General features: G+C 38.6%; 2 protein-coding genes across 15 annotated transcripts in view; both read right to left on the bottom strand.

The window, feature by feature from the left end:
- Window positions 1-731: 731 nt before the first annotated feature.
- slc2a2 (solute carrier family 2 member 2) lies at window positions 732-6749 on the bottom strand. The gene is made up of 12 exons (XM_041972118.1): window positions 6639-6749; window positions 6263-6358; window positions 5699-5904; window positions 5387-5511; window positions 5145-5260; window positions 4891-5053; window positions 3482-3588; window positions 2485-2565; window positions 2118-2222; window positions 1626-1727; window positions 1225-1428; window positions 732-1116 (listed from the first exon to the last, which is right to left on the bottom strand). Exons 1-12 carry the CDS (start codon window positions 6651-6653, stop codon window positions 925-927), a joined length of 1512 nt encoding a protein of 503 aa, XP_041828052.1. The 5' UTR covers window positions 6654-6749; the 3' UTR covers window positions 732-924.
- Window positions 6750-7192: 443 nt separating this feature from the next.
- Window positions 7193-22085, bottom strand: part of tnika (TRAF2 and NCK interacting kinase a) — a 57919-nt gene continuing 43026 nt past the window's right edge. For 4 of the 14 annotated variants that reach the window (XM_041972103.1, XM_041972109.1, XM_041972108.1 and 1 more), the window contains 21 exons: window positions 21752-21916; window positions 21082-21348; window positions 20380-20486; window positions 20046-20161; window positions 19200-19300; window positions 19021-19044; window positions 18674-18682; window positions 18078-18146; window positions 16619-16725; window positions 16341-16443; window positions 15983-16132; window positions 15804-15900; window positions 15476-15646; window positions 15219-15362; window positions 14852-14986; window positions 14043-14143; window positions 13734-13883; window positions 12438-12455; window positions 11405-11564; window positions 10251-10390; window positions 7193-9770 (listed from right to left, as the gene is read on the bottom strand). In XM_041972103.1, the coding sequence (XP_041828037.1) occupies window positions 9687-9770; window positions 10251-10390; window positions 11405-11564; window positions 12438-12455; window positions 13734-13883; window positions 14043-14143; window positions 14852-14986; window positions 15219-15362; window positions 15476-15646; window positions 15804-15900; window positions 15983-16132; window positions 16341-16443; window positions 16619-16725; window positions 18078-18146; window positions 18674-18682; window positions 19021-19044; window positions 19200-19300; window positions 20046-20161; window positions 20380-20486; window positions 21082-21348; window positions 21752-21916 (2418 nt within the window). In that variant the 3' untranslated portion in view covers window positions 7193-9686. The remainder of the gene's footprint in view (window positions 9771-10250; window positions 10391-11404; window positions 11565-12437; window positions 12456-13733; window positions 13884-14042; window positions 14144-14851; window positions 14987-15218; window positions 15363-15475; window positions 15647-15803; window positions 15901-15982; window positions 16133-16340; window positions 16444-16618; window positions 16726-18077; window positions 18147-18673; window positions 18683-19020; window positions 19045-19199; window positions 19301-20045; window positions 20162-20379; window positions 20487-21081; window positions 21349-21751; window positions 21917-22085) is intronic. The other 10 variants (XM_041972107.1, XM_041972110.1, XM_041972114.1 and 7 more) reach the window with 6 other exon arrangements.

Raw genomic sequence — 22085 nt, 5'->3', positions numbered from 1 at the left:
GAAAGTTCCCCCTTTAGTATAGAAATGTGTAGAAAGAATTCCACATATGTATACATCGTTCTGCACAGTTAAACTGAAACACCCTTTTTAAATAACAGCAAACAAAAAACATTTTTGAGCAGGCAGGAAGTAGATGGGATTGTTAGGATCTTTCTCTCTCTCTCTCTCTCTTTCTCTCTCTCTCTTTTTTTTTTTTTTTTTTTTTTTGTAAGCCAGTTTTCCAATCAGCAATTTTTGAGGGGAAATGTAGATTTTTAAGCCCTAACCATGTAACAGTTTTCACTAGGTAGTTGTTTACTTTATTCTGCTTCTAGGAGCAGGAAGGTACGGACCATTCTCATCAGAAATGATTAAATTTAAACATTTGTTCGTACGTACAATATGTGCAATTGTTACAAAATAGACTTCAGCATTTTTAAAATGACATTTTTATTCAGTGATTGTTTTGTGGAAGCTAACACCATATTATGTGATGGAAACTACAACTAATTATAATAAACCTTTTTAATTCAAGACCATTTATATTTGTCTATTTCTGATTCTAATTTTAATTCTGAGAATGAGCTGAGTGAGAGATATATCTTGAACCAGAAATCTTTTGCTTAGTCTAAGATGTCTGCACCGCAGGAATAAAAGATCCTATAAAGATCAGAGCAGAGGTGAACTGTAGAGTTGGGCCACAAGGTCAACATATTTAACCTCTTTCAAAGAAATATTACTTATATAATTTGTTTTCAACTGATTACATCCAATTTATCAACCCACAATACTGCAATAATGGTGATATTTAGAGTTTCTGTAAACTTTGCTTCAGGTGTAACTGATATTTATTTGTAAGTCAAAGGTGTCTTTTTTCACCATGTGAATGACACCTATTTTATATTTAATCAATAGTACATGGAAAACTTGCAGCTAGCAACTATCTTAAGCATCTGTGGATGTTTTGAGCTGTTCAAGTTCAGTATTGTCCTTTTGGATGTGACGCTTCTTGTGGAAGACAGCAGCGATCTCCTCGAAGGTTTTGCCTTTTGTCTCAGGGACCCGGAAATAAATAAACAACGTGAAGCCAAAAAGCAACACAGCAAAGAGGATGAACACGTAACAACCCATCCAAGCCTGATGAAAACATTTACAAAGAGAAAAACAGAGAGAGGTTTTGATTTTTGTGTTACTGAAACAAAGACATGCCAACCAACATCACAAGTTTATAGACCTGCTACATACCTGTATGTATGGAAAGGCCATGGCTATGATGAAGTTACTGGTCCAGTTACAGCAGCCTGCAAGGGCGATGGCTGCAGGCCGAGGTCCCTGACTGAACAGTTCAGCCACTATGAACCATGGAATGGGACCAGGACCAATCTCAAAGAAACTCACGAAGAGGAAGATGGCTGACATGCTAACATAGCTCATCCATGAGAAGTCATACTAAGAGAAATAAACAGGTGAGTTATTGGCCTTCAAAATCAATTTTAAGCAAACTTCATCTGCTACTAAAGCTGGTTCAGTAGAGTCACCTCCATGATTTATGCTTTGTTTTCTTTTTGTTTGTTAATATTTGCTTATGCTCACATTACATTTGTCTCTGTGCCTCAAAGCAAAGTGTGACACTAGATTAAACAAACCTGGAATCTGAGACCAACTGTCATTGCTACAGCACAGCAGCACATCCCTCCCAGACCAACCAACGTCAGAGTGCGCCTGCCAGCCTTATCCACCAGTGCAACCTGGAACACACAGTGCACTGTTTATCTGTGGAAACATAATGGTAGACCAAGAAAGACCTGGACGAAAAACTTAAGGCAATATAATACAGAAAATGTACAAAAAATAAATAGATAAAAAAAAAACAGAAGAAGAAGAAAAAAACAACAACAAAGAAGCAGAAACAAGAGTTAATTGGCTGAAGTAAATAGGATTTACATACAGAGAAAAACAGACATGAACCATCTTTAACACCTAAACAGAAAAAAACAAGGTTCCAGTGGGCTAAAGAGAAGTGATGGTGGACTGTGGAGGACTGAATCAGTTATAAGGGGTTATAAAAAGAACAATAAATGCTAGTGCATTTTCCCAGTTTATGTTCATTTGTATGTGTCTTGTGTTTAGATACTCACAGACACCATAGTGAAGACTGTATTGATGACCCCAACTCCTATAGTGGCATAGACTGGTTGACTGACGCCAGCTTGTGAGAAGATGTCTGTAGAGTAATAAAAAATCTGGAGGAAAAAGCAAAAGAAGTAAAAATGTAGATTTTTCCAAAATACAAACTTAAATGTAAAAGAACCGTTTGTGATTGATTAAGAATAACAATAAATAAGGAGATAATTCGCCACTGTAGGCTTAAACAGAGCTACACGGCTTAATGCAAAAACACTAAGTTTGTCTAATAAATCAGTTCAAATTCATTATTACTATTAAGATAATTCATTAATACTGACGTAGAGAAAGGCAGAACTTAAAAGGGATTTAGCCACTCACCGCATTAATGCCAGATAACTGTTGGGAGAGGTGCATCATGAGGGCAACAAACAGCTGCTGCCTATAAACAGAGGAGAAGATCTGGGAAAAGGAATGACAGTAAAATACTGTCAAATGGTTTTTCTAAAACACAAATCAGAATGCAAATCCATTTTTTTGTTGAACTGTAATAGTTTTGGCAGGGAAGGACTCCAACAGTGGACACAAGACGGGTAAAATTCCAAACAACAGAAAATCTACATAAGCACATGTAGGCAACAAAGTGTAAAATCAGGCAATGTTAAAGAAATACAGGCTCAAAATGAAGACGTGAAATGATTGAAATGCTTGAGTACAAGAGAATAGACAATCTAGCAATAAAAAATATAAACAGAGTTCGTAAACTGAGTGATGTGTAATGATTAACGGCATAGTTGAGCCGGAATTATCTGATTGAACACAGATGTGAAGGAAAAAAAGAAAAGTGTGTTCAAAGGAAACATTTAAAAACAAACAGGGTATAATTACAGCAGGAAATGTGAATAACAGCAGTTTGTGCAAAATAGAGTGTTAATGTTACACAGGAGATAGCCTGATGTCCATGCGGGAAATTACCTAAATATAAAAATATAAAAACAGTGTTTATGTCAATTCCATGATAATCTTTCGTACTTGAAAGTTATTATATCTCAGATTTAACCAAGGATTTATAATATGAGTCACTGTTTGTAATCTTTAGTTACAGCTTATTCTGGGTAGTTCAAAGGGTGTGTGTGTGTGTGCTTACATTTTGTAACACTGTTATGTTGCAATAACAGGCATATTATTGACAAGTGGTGTGTTACAAGGGTTATAGGTGCTGCTTTAAGCTGTCCAACAATTTTCCTTTAAAAGACCTTGACAAATGAGATGTTATTCAAAGGTGCTGTTCAAAATTGTACACAAATTATACCCTTACATTTAAACTATATTATTAGGAAGTAATAACATTAAATGACTTGCATGTATTGAGACCTACCAAAGAACGAATAGAGACCCTTGGTTCTTTGTCTGCCTCTTCTTTCTCTCTCCGCATCTCCTCCAGATCAGGAGTTGGATCATACGCCCCCTTTAGACGATGCAGACCTTGCAAATGCAGAATGAATGCAGTCAGCTGTGGAAACCACTCAAGTGCAATGACAGTATTCATTTTTAAATCCTTTATTTGATTTAAAGTAGTTAAAATGACTTTTTTCATCTGATAAATATTACTTTCATTTTTGTCTTCTTTCTTAACTAAACAAAAAATAAACAAAAAATAGATATGTTTGCAAGATTTCAAAGACAAAGAGGAAAGAAAAACTTCAGACTGATGTTGTGATTCATGTAGCTTAGATGCTATAGTGTGTGTTTTTGTTTTAGTAATAAAACACATCTTTATTGTCAATATAATGATTCATAAAATCTGTTATTCAGTTAAATAAACTAACGCCAGAAATATTAAAAAGTATTATAATTGGCTTGCATTAATAAACTTAATAAAAATGGGTTGGATTCTGCAGAGGACAAAATTTTGGCACAATACTGACTTGTTTGTTGCAGATCTTTTATTCAACAAAGTATTTCAGTTAGTCTTGAGATCCATGTTTATTTTCCTTTCTTTTTCCATCTCTTCTCTGGTTTTTAGCCCATCAAACCAACTCCAACCAGGTTACAATGCTTGTAAATGGAGGAAATAGGAAATGATTCCTTATAAGATGGTGCTCTCACCCCATCATGTAACACATGCCTCCACATTCTCTAAACAGATCTATTAAAAATGCCAATGTGGCCCAGCTCACATCTGCACCTGCCACAAATACTACGCACCTGTCTTTTGCACCTTTGCTTGGTCAAACCTTTGTTCCAAACTTATGCTAGGTGCACATTTCATACATTAAGTATATGTAAATTAACTGTAAAGCCCCCACTCTGCAAACTTTTATATTTATATTTATATGAAATATGTGGACAGTGTGATCTGCCTTTCCAAGACTGTAAGTTGTGCTATTTAGATTCAAGTCAACCAAAGCACTAATAGTTGTTTGTGTTGTTATAACACTTTAAAAACAATGAATGAACATGCCAGTATGGTTGAAAACTGGATTTTTATTATAGGGGGGGCTTCATCTTAAAAACTTAGTTCAGGTTTAATATGATTTAACATCTTAGTGAGTTTGAGAAATGTCTAAAGTTAATTTCTTTCATTCAGGCTAGCTTTTTCCCTCTGTCTCATGTATTTGTGTTTAGCTAAGCTAACCAGCTACTGAATATTGTCTTAAAATTAGCAGATGAGAACTATAAAATGTTCATTACCTCATGTTTTCCCCCAAATTAATAGTGTTTAGATATAAGACAACATAGTAGGAAATAACATATAGAAAATCTGTGAGCATATGGAATTCTTACTTTTTCTGGCTTCTTCCTCCTTGCCCAGTAGGATGTAAAGATATCGAGGGCTCTCAGGACATAAAGGCAGCAGAAGGGACTGCAATATTGCTGGAGCACCAGACAGACCAAGCAGCAGGGGCCACATGTCATCATTACCAAGTATGAAGTCCAAGCCTATAACCTACACACACACACACAGCTGAGTTACGTTATGTGTGTTTTAATGTAAAGATGATACTATGCATGTGTATATGTGTTTGATAGTGACTCACCTGGCTGATTAGGATGCCAATGACAATAGCAAGCTGGTGTAAAGTTCCAAGAGCACCTCTATATGCTTTGGGTGCAATCTCTCCTATGTACATAGGTACTAACCCAGATGTCAACCCTGAAACACACATTGTAAGCTAATAGACTTAAACATTCACTTGTTAAAATATGGAAATGATTCCTTTCTTTCATCTGTTTAATTACACTTTATTAATTGAAGGTGAAAGCATGGAATTTAATGTACCGCAGTAGAAGCCCATAACAGCTCGGCCTGAGATGACCATTATGTGGGGCTTCCACATCTTGCAAAGACCCATCAACAATCCAGCTGCTACAGCTAAAACATTTACCATTAACATGCCCTTCACCCTGCAAAACAAAAAAGAGGGATTGTTGGTAATAGCATGCACACCAGGCGATGGGGTTTTATATTTCCATACCAATCCAGGAATAGTTGGGTTTTTTTTTTTTTTTTTTTTTTTTTTTTGTCCTTTTTTTGCTTCTATCTGTCATTCATCCCATAGCGTTAATGTTATTTTATTTTTTCCTGTCTCACCTCCCTTTCAGGTCTCCCACAAATCCCACCAGGAAAGAAGATACCATGCCACCAATGGAGAAGATTGCCACTGACAATGACCAGTACATGACCACAGCAGAGTGTCGCTCCACACCGGGGGAGTCTGTTTCCTCTGTGCTGTTTTCTGATAGCGCAGATCTGTCTGACCACAATCCCAAGGATCGGGCATAATGCCTTTCAATGACCTGGGACACACATACATGGACACATTATGAAGACTAATATCAGTTTTATATTACTCTCAATTATAACCAAAACACAACTGGATGGCTTTTACACATTTAAAGTGGCACATCTGTTGCTTTTCAGCAAGGCAGAATCATCTTTACAACTTGTTTTACCCTATGGCCAATAAAGCACTATACTTTGAAAGTGGTTGACAGACCGTCAGATGAACCCTGAAATAAATAGATAAATAAAAGCAAAAGACAGTAAAGCTTAACTTAACAGTCAAGAAAAGGGGTTTAATCAGTAGCAATTTAGCATCATGAAGACACAGGGGGAAAGATGCCTTTTTTGATGTTAGAGCAGAGCGTTCACTACCTTCTGGGGTGCATTGATGACTCCAAGACTGTATCCATACTGCAGAGACCCCAGAGCTGCTGTGAACACAGCCACAGCCAGTGTACCTGTTAGCTGCTGCAGTAGTGAAAGCAAAGCAGTTTGATAAAGACATACACAAAAACACATGGACACACCCATAAACATGCAGATATACACCAGCAAGGACATGAATATTTTCATATGGACAATTAAAAATAACTACAGAAAAGTACAGAGAAGAAAAATAAATATCTAAATATTTTTTATTTTTACTGGTTTTCCAAAATCTCCTAAATGATTCAACATAGGACTCAATATTTAAAAATTTATAAACAAACAAAAAAAAAAATACATGTTAAGAAATCACGTACTATACCTTTCCTGTCTCCATGATGTGTCCAAAGTGTTAGCCAGGAGGCTGGTAATGATCAATGAAAGCTGCATACCTGATTACACAGTGTCCACTCGCTAATCGACTAACACACGCAAGCTCACATGCACATGGATACACACGCACATCCTCACGGTAGATAGACTTCTTGCAAAGCAAATAAACAAGTGTCCCAATATAGTCTACACACAAATACAAATAACTTTTTGAGGCTGTTTTAGTATCTTATCTGTGGTGTTTGCTGCTAAGACGTGGACAACAATACGTGCTGCATATTGCAATTGATTATGGAGCTCAAAGTGGCTTCTTGTTTGTAAGAACACCTAACTCATGTTTCTGTCTTCCCTTGAGTGTCTTCTACACAGATACTTGCTGTTAATTTTGCCTGTCCACTTTTCAAAAACAGGCATCCACACACATGCACACGCCTGCTGTTAATGATATACTTGAGGGGGTGGACAAAGTCTGAGGGTCGAAGCTGATACAAATGTGCACACTTGCAAAAATTTCTCATAAACAGATGCAGACACAGACTCCTGTAATGCTAGTTTCATTTTATTTCTCTCTTACGGCATCTCTTTTACAAAACAAATAAATCCCAAAAACAGGACATTAGTAATGCTCTTTTAAAATAAAGAAAACACAAAATTAAACCAGAATAAGTGATTTCATCTTTGAAAGGAGAGACCTCAGCGTTAATGACGGTCTGCATTAAAAAGAAAAAAAAAAGTGACTTCCATGGTGAAAAAACACATTAATAATGCCCCATTCACACCTGATCAGCAAACATACACTCAGACGCATGCGTGCAAATCCAGGGAAGACAGTGGCTTCTTCAGCTCGGCTCTTTATTGCTAAAATGTTAGCCTGTTCAGATCAATGCACCTTAAGTACGGCTACTGTATGGAAGTGTAAAAACCCCTTGAAAACACAACATTTAATAATTTAAAAGAATGATCTTGAAATGAGCACTAAAAGAGTTACTGAATTTGTTCATTTGTTAAGAGAAATATATTGCAGTATCTTTGAGAAAAAGCAGAATGGCAGCAGTTGTCCAGGTTTCTCTGGTTGTATCTTGAAACCATCAGTCAGTGGATCTCCTGGTTATTGCAGTAGAGCAGAAATCCACTGAGCAGAAAACATTAATCTGCAGTACAAAGCTCTTCCAGGAGGACAGGTCACAATTTTTACCACCTTTACTAGTGTTCAAAAATTAATCTTAAATGACTTCAGGGATTGTATGAGGTATTTGGAGGGAAGTGGTTGGGGTTAATCACACCAAATTCAGTTGCTCCTTTCAAAGACCAAATTAAGTCTTGAAAATGTTAATGCACATCTGCAGTAGAGGAGGAAAAAATTAAACAGTAATGTGTTAAATACACAGACCTCAAAACACCCGTTAAAAAAAAAAATAAAAAATAAAAAATTAATTATAATGTGAGCACATCAATCTTTTGGCCTCCATTTAAGTTTTGCTTACATCATGCTAGGCACTGTACAAACAGTTAGGAGCCAAAATCAGAAGAACCAATCAGGGAGGACAATGATCCAAAAAAGAGGACACCAAAGTTTCTAATGAGTGATTCCACATGCACGCAAGTATTTGGGATGAAGGCTCGAATCCTGTCGAGGTCCATTCAGGATGAGCTGTTTATATGCATCTTTATGTTTCCTGCTCCAATCTTGCTGTGTTCAGTTGCTGTTGTTCAGACACACCAACTCATAAACTTCACACTAAGAAGATAATATACCTCCGCATGTAAACAAACTCAACATTGCTTTGATCACATCAGGTTAAAGTTCACATATAAAGAATGAATTACTCAATTGTTGATTCAGACTTGAGTTGAACAGGATCCAATTCAATATCAAGTCAAACACACACACACATACTAACATCCACTCCTGATTTCAGAGACACAGATGTGCTGTACATTTTAAACTTCAGAGACTGACTGACTCCAAACTGTTCCACGAAAAAAAGAACAGAAAGTGACAGAATGAACAGAATGACACTCGCATTGTTCATTTAATATTACAGTATATCTGATGCAGCACCTTCAGAATTTAAAGACGAAAGAGTAAAGAGACAGAGGTCATGATGTTGGTGGGAGGAGTGCCAGGAGGAGGACAAGAAGAAGACAAAAGGAGGGATGATGACAGGATGGACCAGTGACTTCACTTTAAAGGGACAAATACATCGTACTTGCATATTTTTTACAACACACTTGACAGCAGAGTGTGTCACAGCATCTCTATCAGTGAAATACGATTGAACAGTAAATCATAATTCAGTTTAGTCAGACAATGAAACGCTAGTGTGGGGAGGACGTGGAGGAAGAGGGGAGTGGCAGACAGGGAGAGAAAAATCCATCAGGCTGACTGCTTTCCTCGGCTACATTCAGACTAGATTTGTCATCTCACAGCTGCCCTCCCAGCGCTGTCATATTCAGAAGTATAATTAAATTTGGATGAAATTCTATTAATTCCTTTCTGCTCCAACCTCTGAGGTGTAGCTTGCGGGGGAACAAGCTCACACATGTTGGGGAAAATAAAGTGAGGAAAAAGGAGGATTTGAGTGTTGGGGGACTGGAAACGTGCTAACTAAATCTACCAGGCAGGAGGAGAGGAGACCTAGAAAGATAGGAACAAAGGGGGAGACAGAGAGAGGAAGGAGTACAGTGTATCACTACTGTTACTGAACACTTGAATGCACCGGTCTGTTTGGTAAGAAGAGAGACAAACGGGGGAATTGAAGAAGAACAAAGATTACAGAGAAAAAGAGAAGAGAATATTTGGAAAGCCAGTGGCACCAGTTTGCCAGTCAGTTGAGTTACAATGGCTTAATCTAGAATAACTTGTCTCTTCATCTTTTTTTTTTTATTTTATTTTTTCCTAGGAGTCTCTCCACTGTTAGGAGTTTATATATGGCGTCTCAGCCAGTCGGCTTCTCTTGTGAGATGTGCGGTGGGCCGAAGGTGAGTCGTCTGTCTGGCCGATGGAGAAGTGAGGCAGAGTGGACAAGGACACACATCACCAGTTCATCATAGAGTTTCTGTTGAGTGTCATGAAGAAAACTTGGCTGCTACCTCCCGAACGCACAGATGCAAAAAATACCTGGAGAAATGAAGAAAAGAAAAAGCAATGAACTTAACACACAAATACAAATATTTCTGATCATAATAAAAGTAAATATTAAGGCAGGCATGTTATTTTTATGTATCATGTGTCAAGTAAGTAGAAAAATACAGGTACCCCTCCTAGGTAAGAAGTATGTTAAAATAAATCATTTTGTGTTTGTTTGATGTGTTTTAATGCTCTCTTCTAGGTTGTTATGATTTAAATCTGCCAAAGTCAGTGTTAGTAATATTAAAGGGTGCAACAAATTTAAATTTTTCTTACAGTTTTCCTCTCCTTCCCCAAATTTTTGGGAAATAAAACTTACATTTTATGGACAATTTTTTTTCTACTTAAGCTCAAAATGATTGATTCCTGATTAATGAGCATGTTGATAATTTATGTAATACACAGTCACATCTGTGGAATATAAACCAAACGTCTTGCTGAAAATGAAAAGTTTTAAACCTTGTAATTTACCTTGTCGTTCCGCTCACACAAGAATTTGAGTCTTTGGGCTCTCTTGTGCATGAAGACTCCATCCAAATGGCCTGTTTCCACAGAGCGGATCTCTATGGCTTTCTCACCCCAGCCCATAATCTGATTAGAATGGATATAGGCTGAAAGAAAAGCAAAAACAATGCTTTTCATTGTGGAAAATTGAAAGACATATTTTAAATAATAAGTATTTATTTTTAATATCATAAAAAAAAAATTAATAGAGATTTTAATAATAAGCAAAAATGCTCTATTTTATTAGGTAGTGCTTTTTCCACACTACACCAATATCAGTTGTTTGGGTCGAATTCTGAGCTCAGAAGACCTGTGGATCTGGCAATTCATGAGGTAAGTTTTTATTTACAGGGATAGCATGTCATTACAGTAGATCCAAACCAGATATTAACATTTTGGAAGAACATTTGCTCATTTACAAGTGTAATTCCCCAGCCTGCCACAAGAGGCCAGTAAAACACAGGAAATTGACAGCATTCTTTATTGAAACAGGGCTCACAGCTGCAGGACTCAAGTCAGTCCACCAAACCTTTAACTGCTGCTTCTCTCTTTTCCTGCATGACACTCTCATTATCTGTATTTCCTATTAATAATCAATGTAGTGTCATTTTTAATTTTTTCTTAATCTGTAACCCTCACTCATGAAAGCTTCCTTTTTTTATCTGCCAGCAGCGTGTGAGCCCTTCCAGTGAAGGATGATATTATAAACTGAGTCTGAATACCACTAAACCCTGAATGAACCCCATTAGCGCAGTTCTGCAACCTCAAAACACTTTTGATCTACAGCAGACTTCAGGATTCATATAATAAAATGAGTGCTTGAATTAAACAAGTTTTTATACAATACTGCAGTTAGCCATGTGATTTCAATGTTTATTTTTACTGCACAGCTTCCTTGTGCAATCCAAAGGCATTTGCAGTAGAGGAAGTACCAAATCTGACTTGTTTTTTTTTTGTTTTTCTTTTGGTGAGCAATAGGAACAGCTGGTGTACCCCAACATCAGCTGGGATAGGTCCTTGCAGGGTAAAGTGGATGCAGCTGACGAATGATTTTAAAGCTGATATAATCTATTCATGTCCACTTAATACAAGTATGCAGTACAAGCATGTGCGAGACATACCAACAGAGGTAGGCATCTCTCCCCATTGTAGCACCACATCCTTGGTTATTCGACCATAGGTGTTGACGTAGACGCCCTCATCCTCGTAACACAGCAGCATTTCCATTCCATCAGTCTTAGGCAGAACCACAATGGCATGGGGCGTCACCTGGCTCTGGATCTAACACAGATACAGACACACAAACATTTCAGAGGCTTTAATTAAATCTGTCAAATTTAATCCTAATCTGCTTTAGATTAAAATATTATAAGAAGCCTCATCTGTAAAATTCTAATGCAGCTGAATTTGGCTGGCTTATCTGTGCGCTATAATCTGCAAAATGAGCTGCCGAACATGAAGAAGAAACTTTGGTTTGCTGCTTGAGAATCTTATTCACAGGTAGTTTCGTCAGATTTCAATTAATACAAATAACATCGAAAGACATGGAAAGTAGAACACACACTCCAGCAGAGCTTAAATCTGCACACATACAGCGAATGTGACCTAATGAACAAACCTGTTATTTGTCCTACCAGGTTACTGTGAGGTGACTGCGAGACTACATTTCAAAAGCATGGCATGGAAAAAACTCATCTTATCCCATTAAAAACATTTTTGCACAAGAGCTCAAAAATGCAAAACGGCACATATTTATTGCCACACTTCTGCTTACACCACAACATTAAGGAAGTAAGTTTGTGTATACTTTGTTAAACTGTGGTGATGTCTTATTAAAGATACATGCAGTTTTGCTAATGCAAGTCATCCAAAAGAATATGTGATTTATATGCTGCAATTCCTTGCTTATTAGTTTTTTTTTGTTTCTTTGTTTTTACTGGCAGTAAACAGATTTGTTGAGAGCCTTGTGATGTCTGTTGTGGGTAAGACAAATTTATTCACGCACAATCACCACTTTCTGGCAAGTTATGAGTTAATATCTACTCTAGTGAACTGGACTGCACATATACACATGTAATGTTCCTGTGTATCAACGACGGGGGCTTTACTAAACATCTACTGATCTAGTCTATCGGGTGGGTGGCAGCATGTCACCTTCATTTGTTTGGCACACTGGAGGAGAGGTTGGCGGGGAAGGAGAGAGAAAAGAGGCATGAGTGACGGATGGAAATGGTAAAAAGGCCACAGTAATCAAAGCATTCATTAATAAAAAACTCAGGAAAAAAGTGTATGTTTCCTTCAGTCACAGACGAGCTAACCTGAAGGCATACAGTTGATGGTGAAAAAACGTCTCAGCATGTTATACAAGATTAATTTATTTCTCTTTTGTACAATTTGGATTTCAGAGTGGGGAAAAAGAGCATGAGGCAAAGCTTTGAGCAGTTAATTTCTTTTATATAACTTTTACAAAGGTGTCAAACCTGACTAGCTTGCTTGGACTGCAGTTTGTTTCCCATCTCCAAGGTAATAAAAATCTTTTAAAAAACAACTCAAAAGCATTTGTCATCAGCTATGGCCTCATAAAAGCAACATCTCACAGTGTGGGAAGACGCTAAAATACTAAGAGAGTGGTCTCTAAATCAAGGTAATGACCCTAAAAAAATTGAATATCCACATTTAGACACCTAAAAGGCACAAAATGAGGCACATGGCACCTCACAGTCCTCAGACCAAAACAGATTTAAATATCTGTGGATGGAAAAGTGAATTTAAAAAAAGCTAAAACTGCTTTAGAAGGAATATAGACAGCAGAAAGCATTTAAAGCGGTTATATTTGCTAAATATGGTGTTATATTTGCCATCGGGTGCCTAAAACTTAAACCTGTCCTTATTTCTCTTCTTTATTTTAATATTTAAAATGATTAAAAATTAAATATGATGAAAATGATAACTCAATGCATTTAAAGCTAAGATGTGAAAACAGTGGCCAGAGAAAACAAACTAATCTGCATTTAAGCATGCAGCACGGAGCAGGAATCTTTGCAAAGCTTTCAGGTGTGACTAAGGCGTCTCTAAATGATCAGTAAAAAATGAAAAGCAACACACCAACTTCTTAATAATGCTTCCTGGTTTTGTAACCATAGAAAACTTGGAAGCTCCTTCTTTATGTTCTGTAACATGACCTCTTAAACTGTGTGTGTTCTATCTCCCAACACGGGTGGTCCAAGCTCATTGCGCCATATTTAGCTAACTAAAAATGAAACAGATTTAAAAAGAGAAAAACTAAAACATCTATAAAAACTGGTGGAAATTCTTGAGTTGTACAACAGTAAATCAAAGGACATTTTTAGATCACAACCCCCACAAGACAACATGAGCTGCAGGTGATCTTCATAATTCAAAACATCAGGTAATATAGCAGGATATGTACAAACAGCACACTGTGCTTACATGTGAGGGGATGTAGATGTCGTAAGGATTGCCTGAGTCCACATCAATTACATGGAAACCCACACTGGAGCCGTAGATGACCTTTAGCCTCTGACCTTCCTCCACTGTCAGGTCAACCAGCTGCGGGCGGTGCTGCAGCTCAGTGAATGACTGAAAGTCAGACAGGAAAAGGAGAGTTAAGGAACCAATCTGGAGCACAGAGATAGTCATCTCATTAAAACCAAAAAACATGCTAATCATTCATGCTGAACTCCTGTTTTTTTTCCAGACTACTGTGTTGACAAAATATGCTTGTTTTTACTTCTGTACCTTAAAGGCCATAAACTTGTGGTAGGGTTTGGGTGCCCAGGCATATATTTCCACAGAGTTCTTCAGTGCAATCACCAGGAACTTAATCCTCTCATATTTAACTGGAAACATGACAGGGACAAATACACATTTCTCAAGACATAATAAGGTAGAAATGTTCATCTTTGTTGCTGCTCTTAACTGTACAGTACGTGACTTGGCTGTCGCAGCCTGGTTCCTCTGTTTGATTTACTGAGTGCTTAGTGGGGTGTGATTATGTTTTACACGATAGCTTTTTAATTTTTGGCCCCAGATACAGTGTAAGAAAAAATTTAAAAAAAAAAGAAAACACATCTGCTTGATTAATTTTTACATAGGTCAGGCAAAAATGCGTCTGGTTAACAAGGAGGAACAACATGAAAGGAACAGTGGTGACTAATGCTGAGCTCAGGTTTAAAGGTCTGGTTGCTGTTTGTCTTCAAGCAGAATTTGCATTTTACAGGATGATGAACATCTCCTATTTTTGGTGGGATGACTTTGTGTTTTTTTCCACTGTAATGCATAGAACCCACACGCTTCTTATTCATCATCATTAATATTTTATTCTATTCCCATTCCCTATTATATATAACTGCATATGTCATAGTGTTTTGGGGGTTTTGTTAATGTGAACTAATTATAAAACAAAAAACTTTGCAAAACCTAAGTCCATAATTGTGCCATTACAATAAAGAGTGACAAAAAAGAACAAAGATTAAACTGCTTTGTTAAACTTTAGTTGGATAAATAAGGCCATTATATTACACTTATATGTTTTTAAAGATTCTTACCAACTTTATAATGCACACAGCCCTCTAGCTCTCCTACAGTAATCCAACCCTGCTTCTTCTCCACTTCTGGGTCATTGTGTAATATTCTGTTCCTCAGCCAGGACAAATAGTAGACACGCAGCTTATTCTTTTTCCCTGAAAGATAGCCAACAAACAGAGAAACAAACATCTAATTAACTGCAGTAAAGATATAAATGACAGTTCAGCAGTTAACAGCAGCTGTGACTGAATGTGAATGTGATTCATCCTTAATCAAAAGATGTGACAGTAAAGAAAAATGTGCACTTCTCTATTCTTTCAGTAAACTGTGTGGAAGTGTGTTCAGCTATGAGCATGCACAGAGTATAAACACTGATGTTAAACCAACCAGATATGGTGACTAGCACGTTGAGGCCCTCCAGCACATCCATCTGTAGGAAGCGCCGCCTGGTAATCAGGTTATAGACTTTTCCCTGTCCACTTCGGTCAAGCAGCATCAGACCATTTTCTGTACCCACCAGCAGGTTCACACCTAAAATCACACAAACAATATTTAGAGGGTCAGAAAGTGAAATATAAAGACAGAGATGGGGATATTTAGGATTTTATTGTATATTGTTGAGGATAAACGATGTTCCATCCTACCCCAGAGTGCAGCACACAGGATCTCGGAGTTGAAACGTTTTTTGTATTTACGGATCTCTGGTGTGTCACTGTGGGGCCTGATGTTTGTAGGGTTGACATTCACCACAGAGATCTTTCTGGCTTCGTTTAGTCGGGCCTGCTCCTGCCTCAGCAGCTCATTGGCAAACATAGCTGGGATTCCACAGAAAGATTAGCAAAGATATACGTTTGCGTTTTGTTTCTTTTCACAACTAACATGGCACAAAAGCTGCAAAACTAATACAAACAAGAAAGATTTGTGTTTATAATAGAAATGAAAGAATATAGAAAAGAAGGATTCAAATGCTACCTGCAGCTGAGTTCTCATTGTCATCACTTGGGGAGGTTTGATAAACCCGCGGATCAACAAACGGGGTGAATGATGCTTTGGACCCACCCATACCGAACTGAAAAACACAAGACAGTGATTACTACAAACAGACAGTGTTTCCAGTAATGAGTGTGTTTGCTACATCTGGCGTGTCTGACCTCAGGCATGTCACTCAGCTCCTGCAGGGCAGAGGTAGGTGTGGCTGAGGGAGAGTTGCTTTGTTGCACCAGGTCAGGGAGGTTTCCATGGTTACCATGATTCCCAAACCCATTGCTTTCAGTGTGACCACCTCTCCTCCTTTCATCTGACTACATGCAAGAAAAGTTAAAGTCAATGTCAAGGAAGAGTGGAGAAAAAATTTCATAACGTAACAACAAAGACAAAAATGAGCCTAGCTTGATGCCAGGATATTACCAAACACATCATTTTGTTTCCTTTTTTTTTTTGCCTAAACCCTTGTAGCTTCTGTGTGTGCAGGCTTGAGTGTGAACGGGTATGTGTCTTCACATTCATCACCTCTCCCATCACTAGAGTCCCGTCCTTGGTGCTATTATAGGCATCTCCCAGAGTGTCCTCTGCCAGCCCTCCATACGACTCACTACTGCTCTGCACTGCTGGCCTGCAACACACACACTCCATCATTTACAAACAAATTCTGCTACAGCTACACTGACAAGCTTCCGGCATGGTGCATATTCCAGACACAAGCACGCCTTAGAATTAATGAACAGTGACAGGTCGGATTTCATGAAAACAGAGAGAGATAAAGAAAACAAGCAGAGAAGACAACTTACATGATGCGGGGGATGTCGCTAACAGCAACAGTGCCATCATGCCCCACCGTCTCCCCATCCTCATCGCTGCTTTCTGACTCTTCGCTAGAGGATGAGTAGTCTGTGACCTTTAATAGAACAACAAGAAGAAAAGTCCAAAACCTTTGAGAAGGATACAATATTTAAAAAAAAAAAAAAAAAAAAAAAAAACAAGGCATGTACTGAGGTTATGTCTCAGTTATCTCTGAAAATCTCTGAGTCTACTCAGAAAATTATCTTAAAAGCATCAACTGGCCGAGTCTAATTCTAATCTATGCAACTTTATATTTCTCCTTCTGACAAAGGTCAGTAATCAGAGCATTCATTAATAAAAAACTCGGAGGAAAAAGGTTTGCTCAAAGTGTATGTTTCCTTCAGTCCTAGACAAGCTAATCTGAATCTTTGAGCAGTTAATTTCTCTTTCATTACTTTCATAACTTTTACTATGGTGTCAAACCTGATTAGCTTGCTTGGGGTGCAGTTTGTTCTAAAAAGACAAGGTAATAAAAATCTTTTAAAAAACAACTCTAGGGCATTTGTCATCAGCTATGGGCTCATAAAAGTAACATACACATGGCACCTCACAGTCCTCAGACCAAAACAGATAGACCTCACCTCAAAAGAGAAGTGAAATAAAAAAAAAGCTAAAACTGCTTTAGAAGGAACTGCAGAAAGCATTTTAAGCTGTGACATTAGCAAAATATGGCATTTTATTTTATACAAAAGATCACAAAGAAAATAAGCATTTTGCTTTGCTACGTTTGCATCTTTAGTAATTTCTGTGAATGCATGGTGAAATTGAATCTGATTTAATCTTTTTGTCATTTTCCATCTTTTTTTATTAAAGCATTTTTCCAGTTGTTCATTTTATATCAGAGCAAACTGGGTCTTGTGTGAAGGTGGCTTTTCAAGCTTTGGCTATCTGCAAAATTTCTGAAAGCAAATCCCACCCTGCTAGCTGTTTCATGGTAACTTTAGGCTGAAGATAACCTCTGGAGTTCAAAAATTTACCTGATATGGAAGTATCTGCAAAGTATTTCTTCCTACAATCTCCAGTGGAAACTCCTCTGGTTTCAAAATAAATGGACATTTCAATAAGGAAATTCTCATTTGATTTCTTAACTAATCAAACAATTCCTAATGAGTCTGCAGTCTTTTCAATTTGTTTAATTTCTTCTCCAATACAGTGTGATGATGTACATTTTATGATTTATGGTAAAAATAAACAGCTGACAGGTCACAAACTTATAAAGTCATCAATACAATCTACTCCTCACTTATTAAATTAGTTTTTAAAATTCAGGATGGCACAACTAACATATAATCAAGGTTTTGAAAGCTAATGAAAATGGGTTATTGTATTCATCTTTCAATGTGACAACAACAGTTTCAAGTGAATATATCTCACTTATCATTATCTATGTAACAAATGACACCCTACCTTGACTGGAGGTCTGCTTCCTTCCTCCACCCTCAGTTCTCTAAGTTCCTTTGCCAGAGCACTTAAGTCCTAAAATGTGGAGCAGAAGAGGAGAAACAGGAAAAGGTCCTTCAGTTCATCAGTTCTGTACTATTAGTCTACAAACCTGCAAACCTCATCATCACAAACAAGGACACATGGGGCAAAGAGGATCAAAAAGTAGGACAAGCCATCAGCAGCATGACAAGAGGTCAGCTAATGTGTTGTCACACACACATCTGAGCCTGTAAACATAGCTGTCACAGAACAAGAGTGCTGATTTGAGAGCATTTGAAACTTTTAACAGAATTGTTTGGAGTGATGATGAATCAGCACTTTTATTCACTCATGAGCAAATGTTGACTTTAAGAAGACAATTCATAAGAAAAGAGAAAGACAGAATTCAGGCTGATGTTCTACTGATGGGCCGCATTACTCTGCCCCGCTTTAACAATCATCCGCATGCTGACTGGCCCATGGTTCCTCCCCTCCCATTCCTCCCCCATCACCCCAGCCAATGGATCAGACCAATTCATGCAGACGGAGGGGGAGAGGACCGTCACACGCGGTTAGCTTACCAGCTCCTCCTGACCAGTAACCATGACAACAAAGACACAGGAAAAGAGATTGTTCAGGTGCTTGGCAGTTCAGCTTACACACATTTCCGCACACTCATGCATTTATCCAGGCAAATCCGCTCAAGCACACACCCACATACACTCTCTCAGGTATGTGTGTCAAAGCACACATGCACTGTCATTGCCATCGCACCCTGGTACTTCAGTTAACTGAAAAAAAAGGGGGGAAAAAGCCAACGTCTCATGAAACCTACTAACTCCATCATGCCAGGAGAAAAAGAGGGGCTCTGAAGATTGAGGCAAAGGAAAACTGAAGACAGAGAAAAGGGGACTTGATTGTCACTAACCTCATCTATGGCTTTCTTATAGCTCTGAAGAATGGAATGAAAATAGAAAGGCAGAGACAGAAAGATGGAGCAGGTAAATAGTAGAAAAAAAAGAGGAAGAGGCCTGATAAAGATTCCCAGAGAGGAGATGGCTTTGATAAAAAGCGAGTGTGTGAGTGTGTTTAAAGGTTAAAACTCACTGCAGGTCTGCTGGGTCTGGCTGATTCACGACCTTCCTCCTGTTTGGGTTTAGCCTCCTGATTATTGGCTCCTGGAGGGGATCTTTCCTGCTTGGTTTGGCCTATGAGAAATAAAAACCAGAGCTCAAATATTAGTTTACACGGTAATTAAAAGCTACTTTTATTAGCCTTTATTGATTCTATCTGTCTAAAATTTCATTATTAGCTTTGACCATGATTGCAAAATATAACATCCACCAAACATCTAGGAAAACTAATCTGTACTTCAACTTGTCTCTAGGACATGTGTGAGAGATATGTCCGTGCATATCTTAGCTATCTTTCTGGCCTGTTGCTTGACGCATCCCTCTATCTCCCTGTCTCCTTTCCTCTCCTGTATCTCTCCGGAGGCTGAGAGTAGCAGGGCACATCAGACAGGTTGATCAGAGCAGAACTGAAACTGACAATATCCTGCTGAAAAACTTGCCTTGTGAGTTCAGCTCTCTGTCTGCATTTCCACAAAATCTTTTACACGCACACCAGTTTTTACAGTCTTCATGCAAGCAAACATGTAGATATGGCAGGTCAGGTGTGTGCATGTATTTATTAGTGTTAAGAGTGTAGCTCTTGTGTAAATGGATGGTAAATGGACTTGTACTTATATAGCCTTTTTCCAGCCAGTTTGACCACTCACAGCGCTTTACACTACTTATCACATTCACCCATTCACACACACATTCACACCCCGATAGGCACATCGGGAGGCAACGTGGGATTAAGTGTCTTGTCTTGTCGGGTTGTGTTTCTACAGCTGTGTGTGTGTGCCTCCTAAACATCAGTTTTTTTTTTTTTTTTTTTTTAATGTACCTCTCCTCTCGGCTGAGCCTCCCTGAGATGAAGGGGAGGAGGAGGATGATGAGTTGGAGGAGGTTCTTTGTAGCATGGCGTCCAAAGAGAGCTCAGAGCGCCGCAGGTCTGGATTACTGAAACAGGATAAAAACATTTTCACTTCCTTTGTTGTGTGCTTCACACCATCAAAGGCAACTGCTTCCAAAAATAGTCAGCGCAGTATAGTGGGATTTCAATGAAAACAAAAGTCTGCTAAACAATGTCAAAATTCAATCCAGTTCAAAGATGAAATGTTAGTAATTTATTTTTAAACATAATAAGGAGTAACAAGAAGTTTGCTATTAAGGTCTACCTGGCACGTATGAGCTGAGAACCTGTGCGAGGGCCCAGTCCGACACCCCCATTCGGAGAGTTCTTCCTGACCAGGGCAGGAGAAATGGATGTGGTCCTCTGGGGGACCTGGACATTCACACAAAATACACACAAAAAAAAGAAAGATTAGCACAGTCAATGGTAATCCTGTAAAACACAAAGACAGGAACATTTTACAATAGTGATGCTCTACAAAGGAAGAGGTGTTGATTTAGTGAAAGAAATCAGAAAAAATAGACTTAATTAAGATTAGTTGTGATTAAAGATATTTGATTTCAGAATGATATCAAGCACTAAACCACTAATTAGTCCATATATCTGAGATGGTCAATAGCAAAATAAATTATATTGCAGCGTTGTGTTATTTTACATATCTGTAATTAATCAGTTTTACAATTTAGTGTCCATATATTTTCCTGCTTACTACATTATGATCATCTCATGGCAGTGATTTAGACACTGCCATCCACCTTGCTTCTAAAATTCTGAGAAAACCCTGCAGGTTGGCAAGATAATGTGTCAGGATCGATCCAAAATGACATTCAATTTAGGCAGTTATGTTGGCTCGTAGTGACTGGATTAAAAAAAAAGATCATTTGTCCTCAGCTTGGAAAAGGATTCAAGTGGAGGCAATGTCAGACTAAGGCTAAAAATAGAGCATAACAGGCTGGCATTTATCAACCTTGGGTGGGATATCCTCTTCTCTCAACCAAGCAGCCCTGTCTCGATCCTTGTCCTTGTCCCTGTCCCTATCCCGTTCCTCTCTGCCGATGATGCGCTGAGGAGGTCCAGGGGTGTCTGAAGTGGGGTCTGAGTTCTGACGTGGCATCTCGGGCCTTGTTGAGGCCGCACTGATGCCCTCACTTATAGCGGAGCCTGTCTGGTCCTGTAGAGATTGAGAGCCGGACATGGAGCTAGTTTGGGTCTTCACAGGAACCAGGTGAGCCATCTGTGGGAGGGAAAGGGTGGAGTGGGAGGAAAAGGGAGAATTGAAGAGGATGGGTGAGGCGGATTGGAGAAGATGGCAGATGGTTGGAACAGTTGTTTGATGGTGTAAAAAGTGAAGAAAACAAAAGAGGTTTGGTTGAAGACAGCAACAGAATTAACAAAGAACAGATGAGTAGAAAAAATGGAAATGAAAGTGAAATGGAGATATATAGAAAAAAAGAAAAATAGGGCAGGAAGGAGGGACAGAAAAATGACAGAGATTAACGGATAAGAAGGCCTGAACCTTTAAGAAAAAGGCAACAAGGAGCAAAGAGGTGTGTGACTGTCTGGAAATACCAGTGTCTGAGAAACCCACCACACATTCACAAGCTTCCATTAGCTCACGCATACCCAGTCACACACACCTGTGGTTCGATGGAGCGGTGGATGGGTGGGGTGCGGGCGGGCTGCATGCCCCCGCTGCTGAAGGACTCGGAGCGGGGAGGGAGGGAGGGGTCGGAGATGCGGTTGGACATTTTGTGCTGCAGCGCTGGGGAGCTCTGTCTGTTCAGCTTAGATCGCTCCTCCACCTGAGACAGGTCACATACCACTGTCACTCACGGCACAGCACACAGCACAACCAATCACCACACTTCACCCACAGAGGGTATCACCCCCCACAACCCCATAAACCTCTACAAGCCACAATACTATCTTAGAATCTCTCAGCTCTGTAGGACAATATAACGAATGCAAAAT

Source organism: Melanotaenia boesemani, chromosome 20 (assembly GCF_017639745.1).
Source record: "Melanotaenia boesemani isolate fMelBoe1 chromosome 20, fMelBoe1.pri, whole genome shotgun sequence".
Lineage (NCBI taxonomy): Eukaryota > Metazoa > Chordata > Actinopteri > Atheriniformes > Melanotaeniidae > Melanotaenia > Melanotaenia boesemani.
The sequence above is the reverse complement of the archived record's forward strand: the minus strand, read 5'-3'. Positions and strand labels throughout refer to the sequence as shown.

Bases quoted from the DNA above. Each gene is read 5' to 3' on its own strand.
- slc2a2 (XM_041972118.1), bottom strand. The intron at 5,512-5,698 runs GTGAGACAGGAA...TTTGTTTTGCAG, and splicing joins GTGGGAGACCTGAAAGGGAG to GGTGAAGGGCATGTTAATGG. The intron at 5,261-5,386 runs GTACATTAAATT...TGTGTGTTTCAG, and splicing joins TGTTATGGGCTTCTACTGCG to GGTTGACATCTGGGTTAGTA.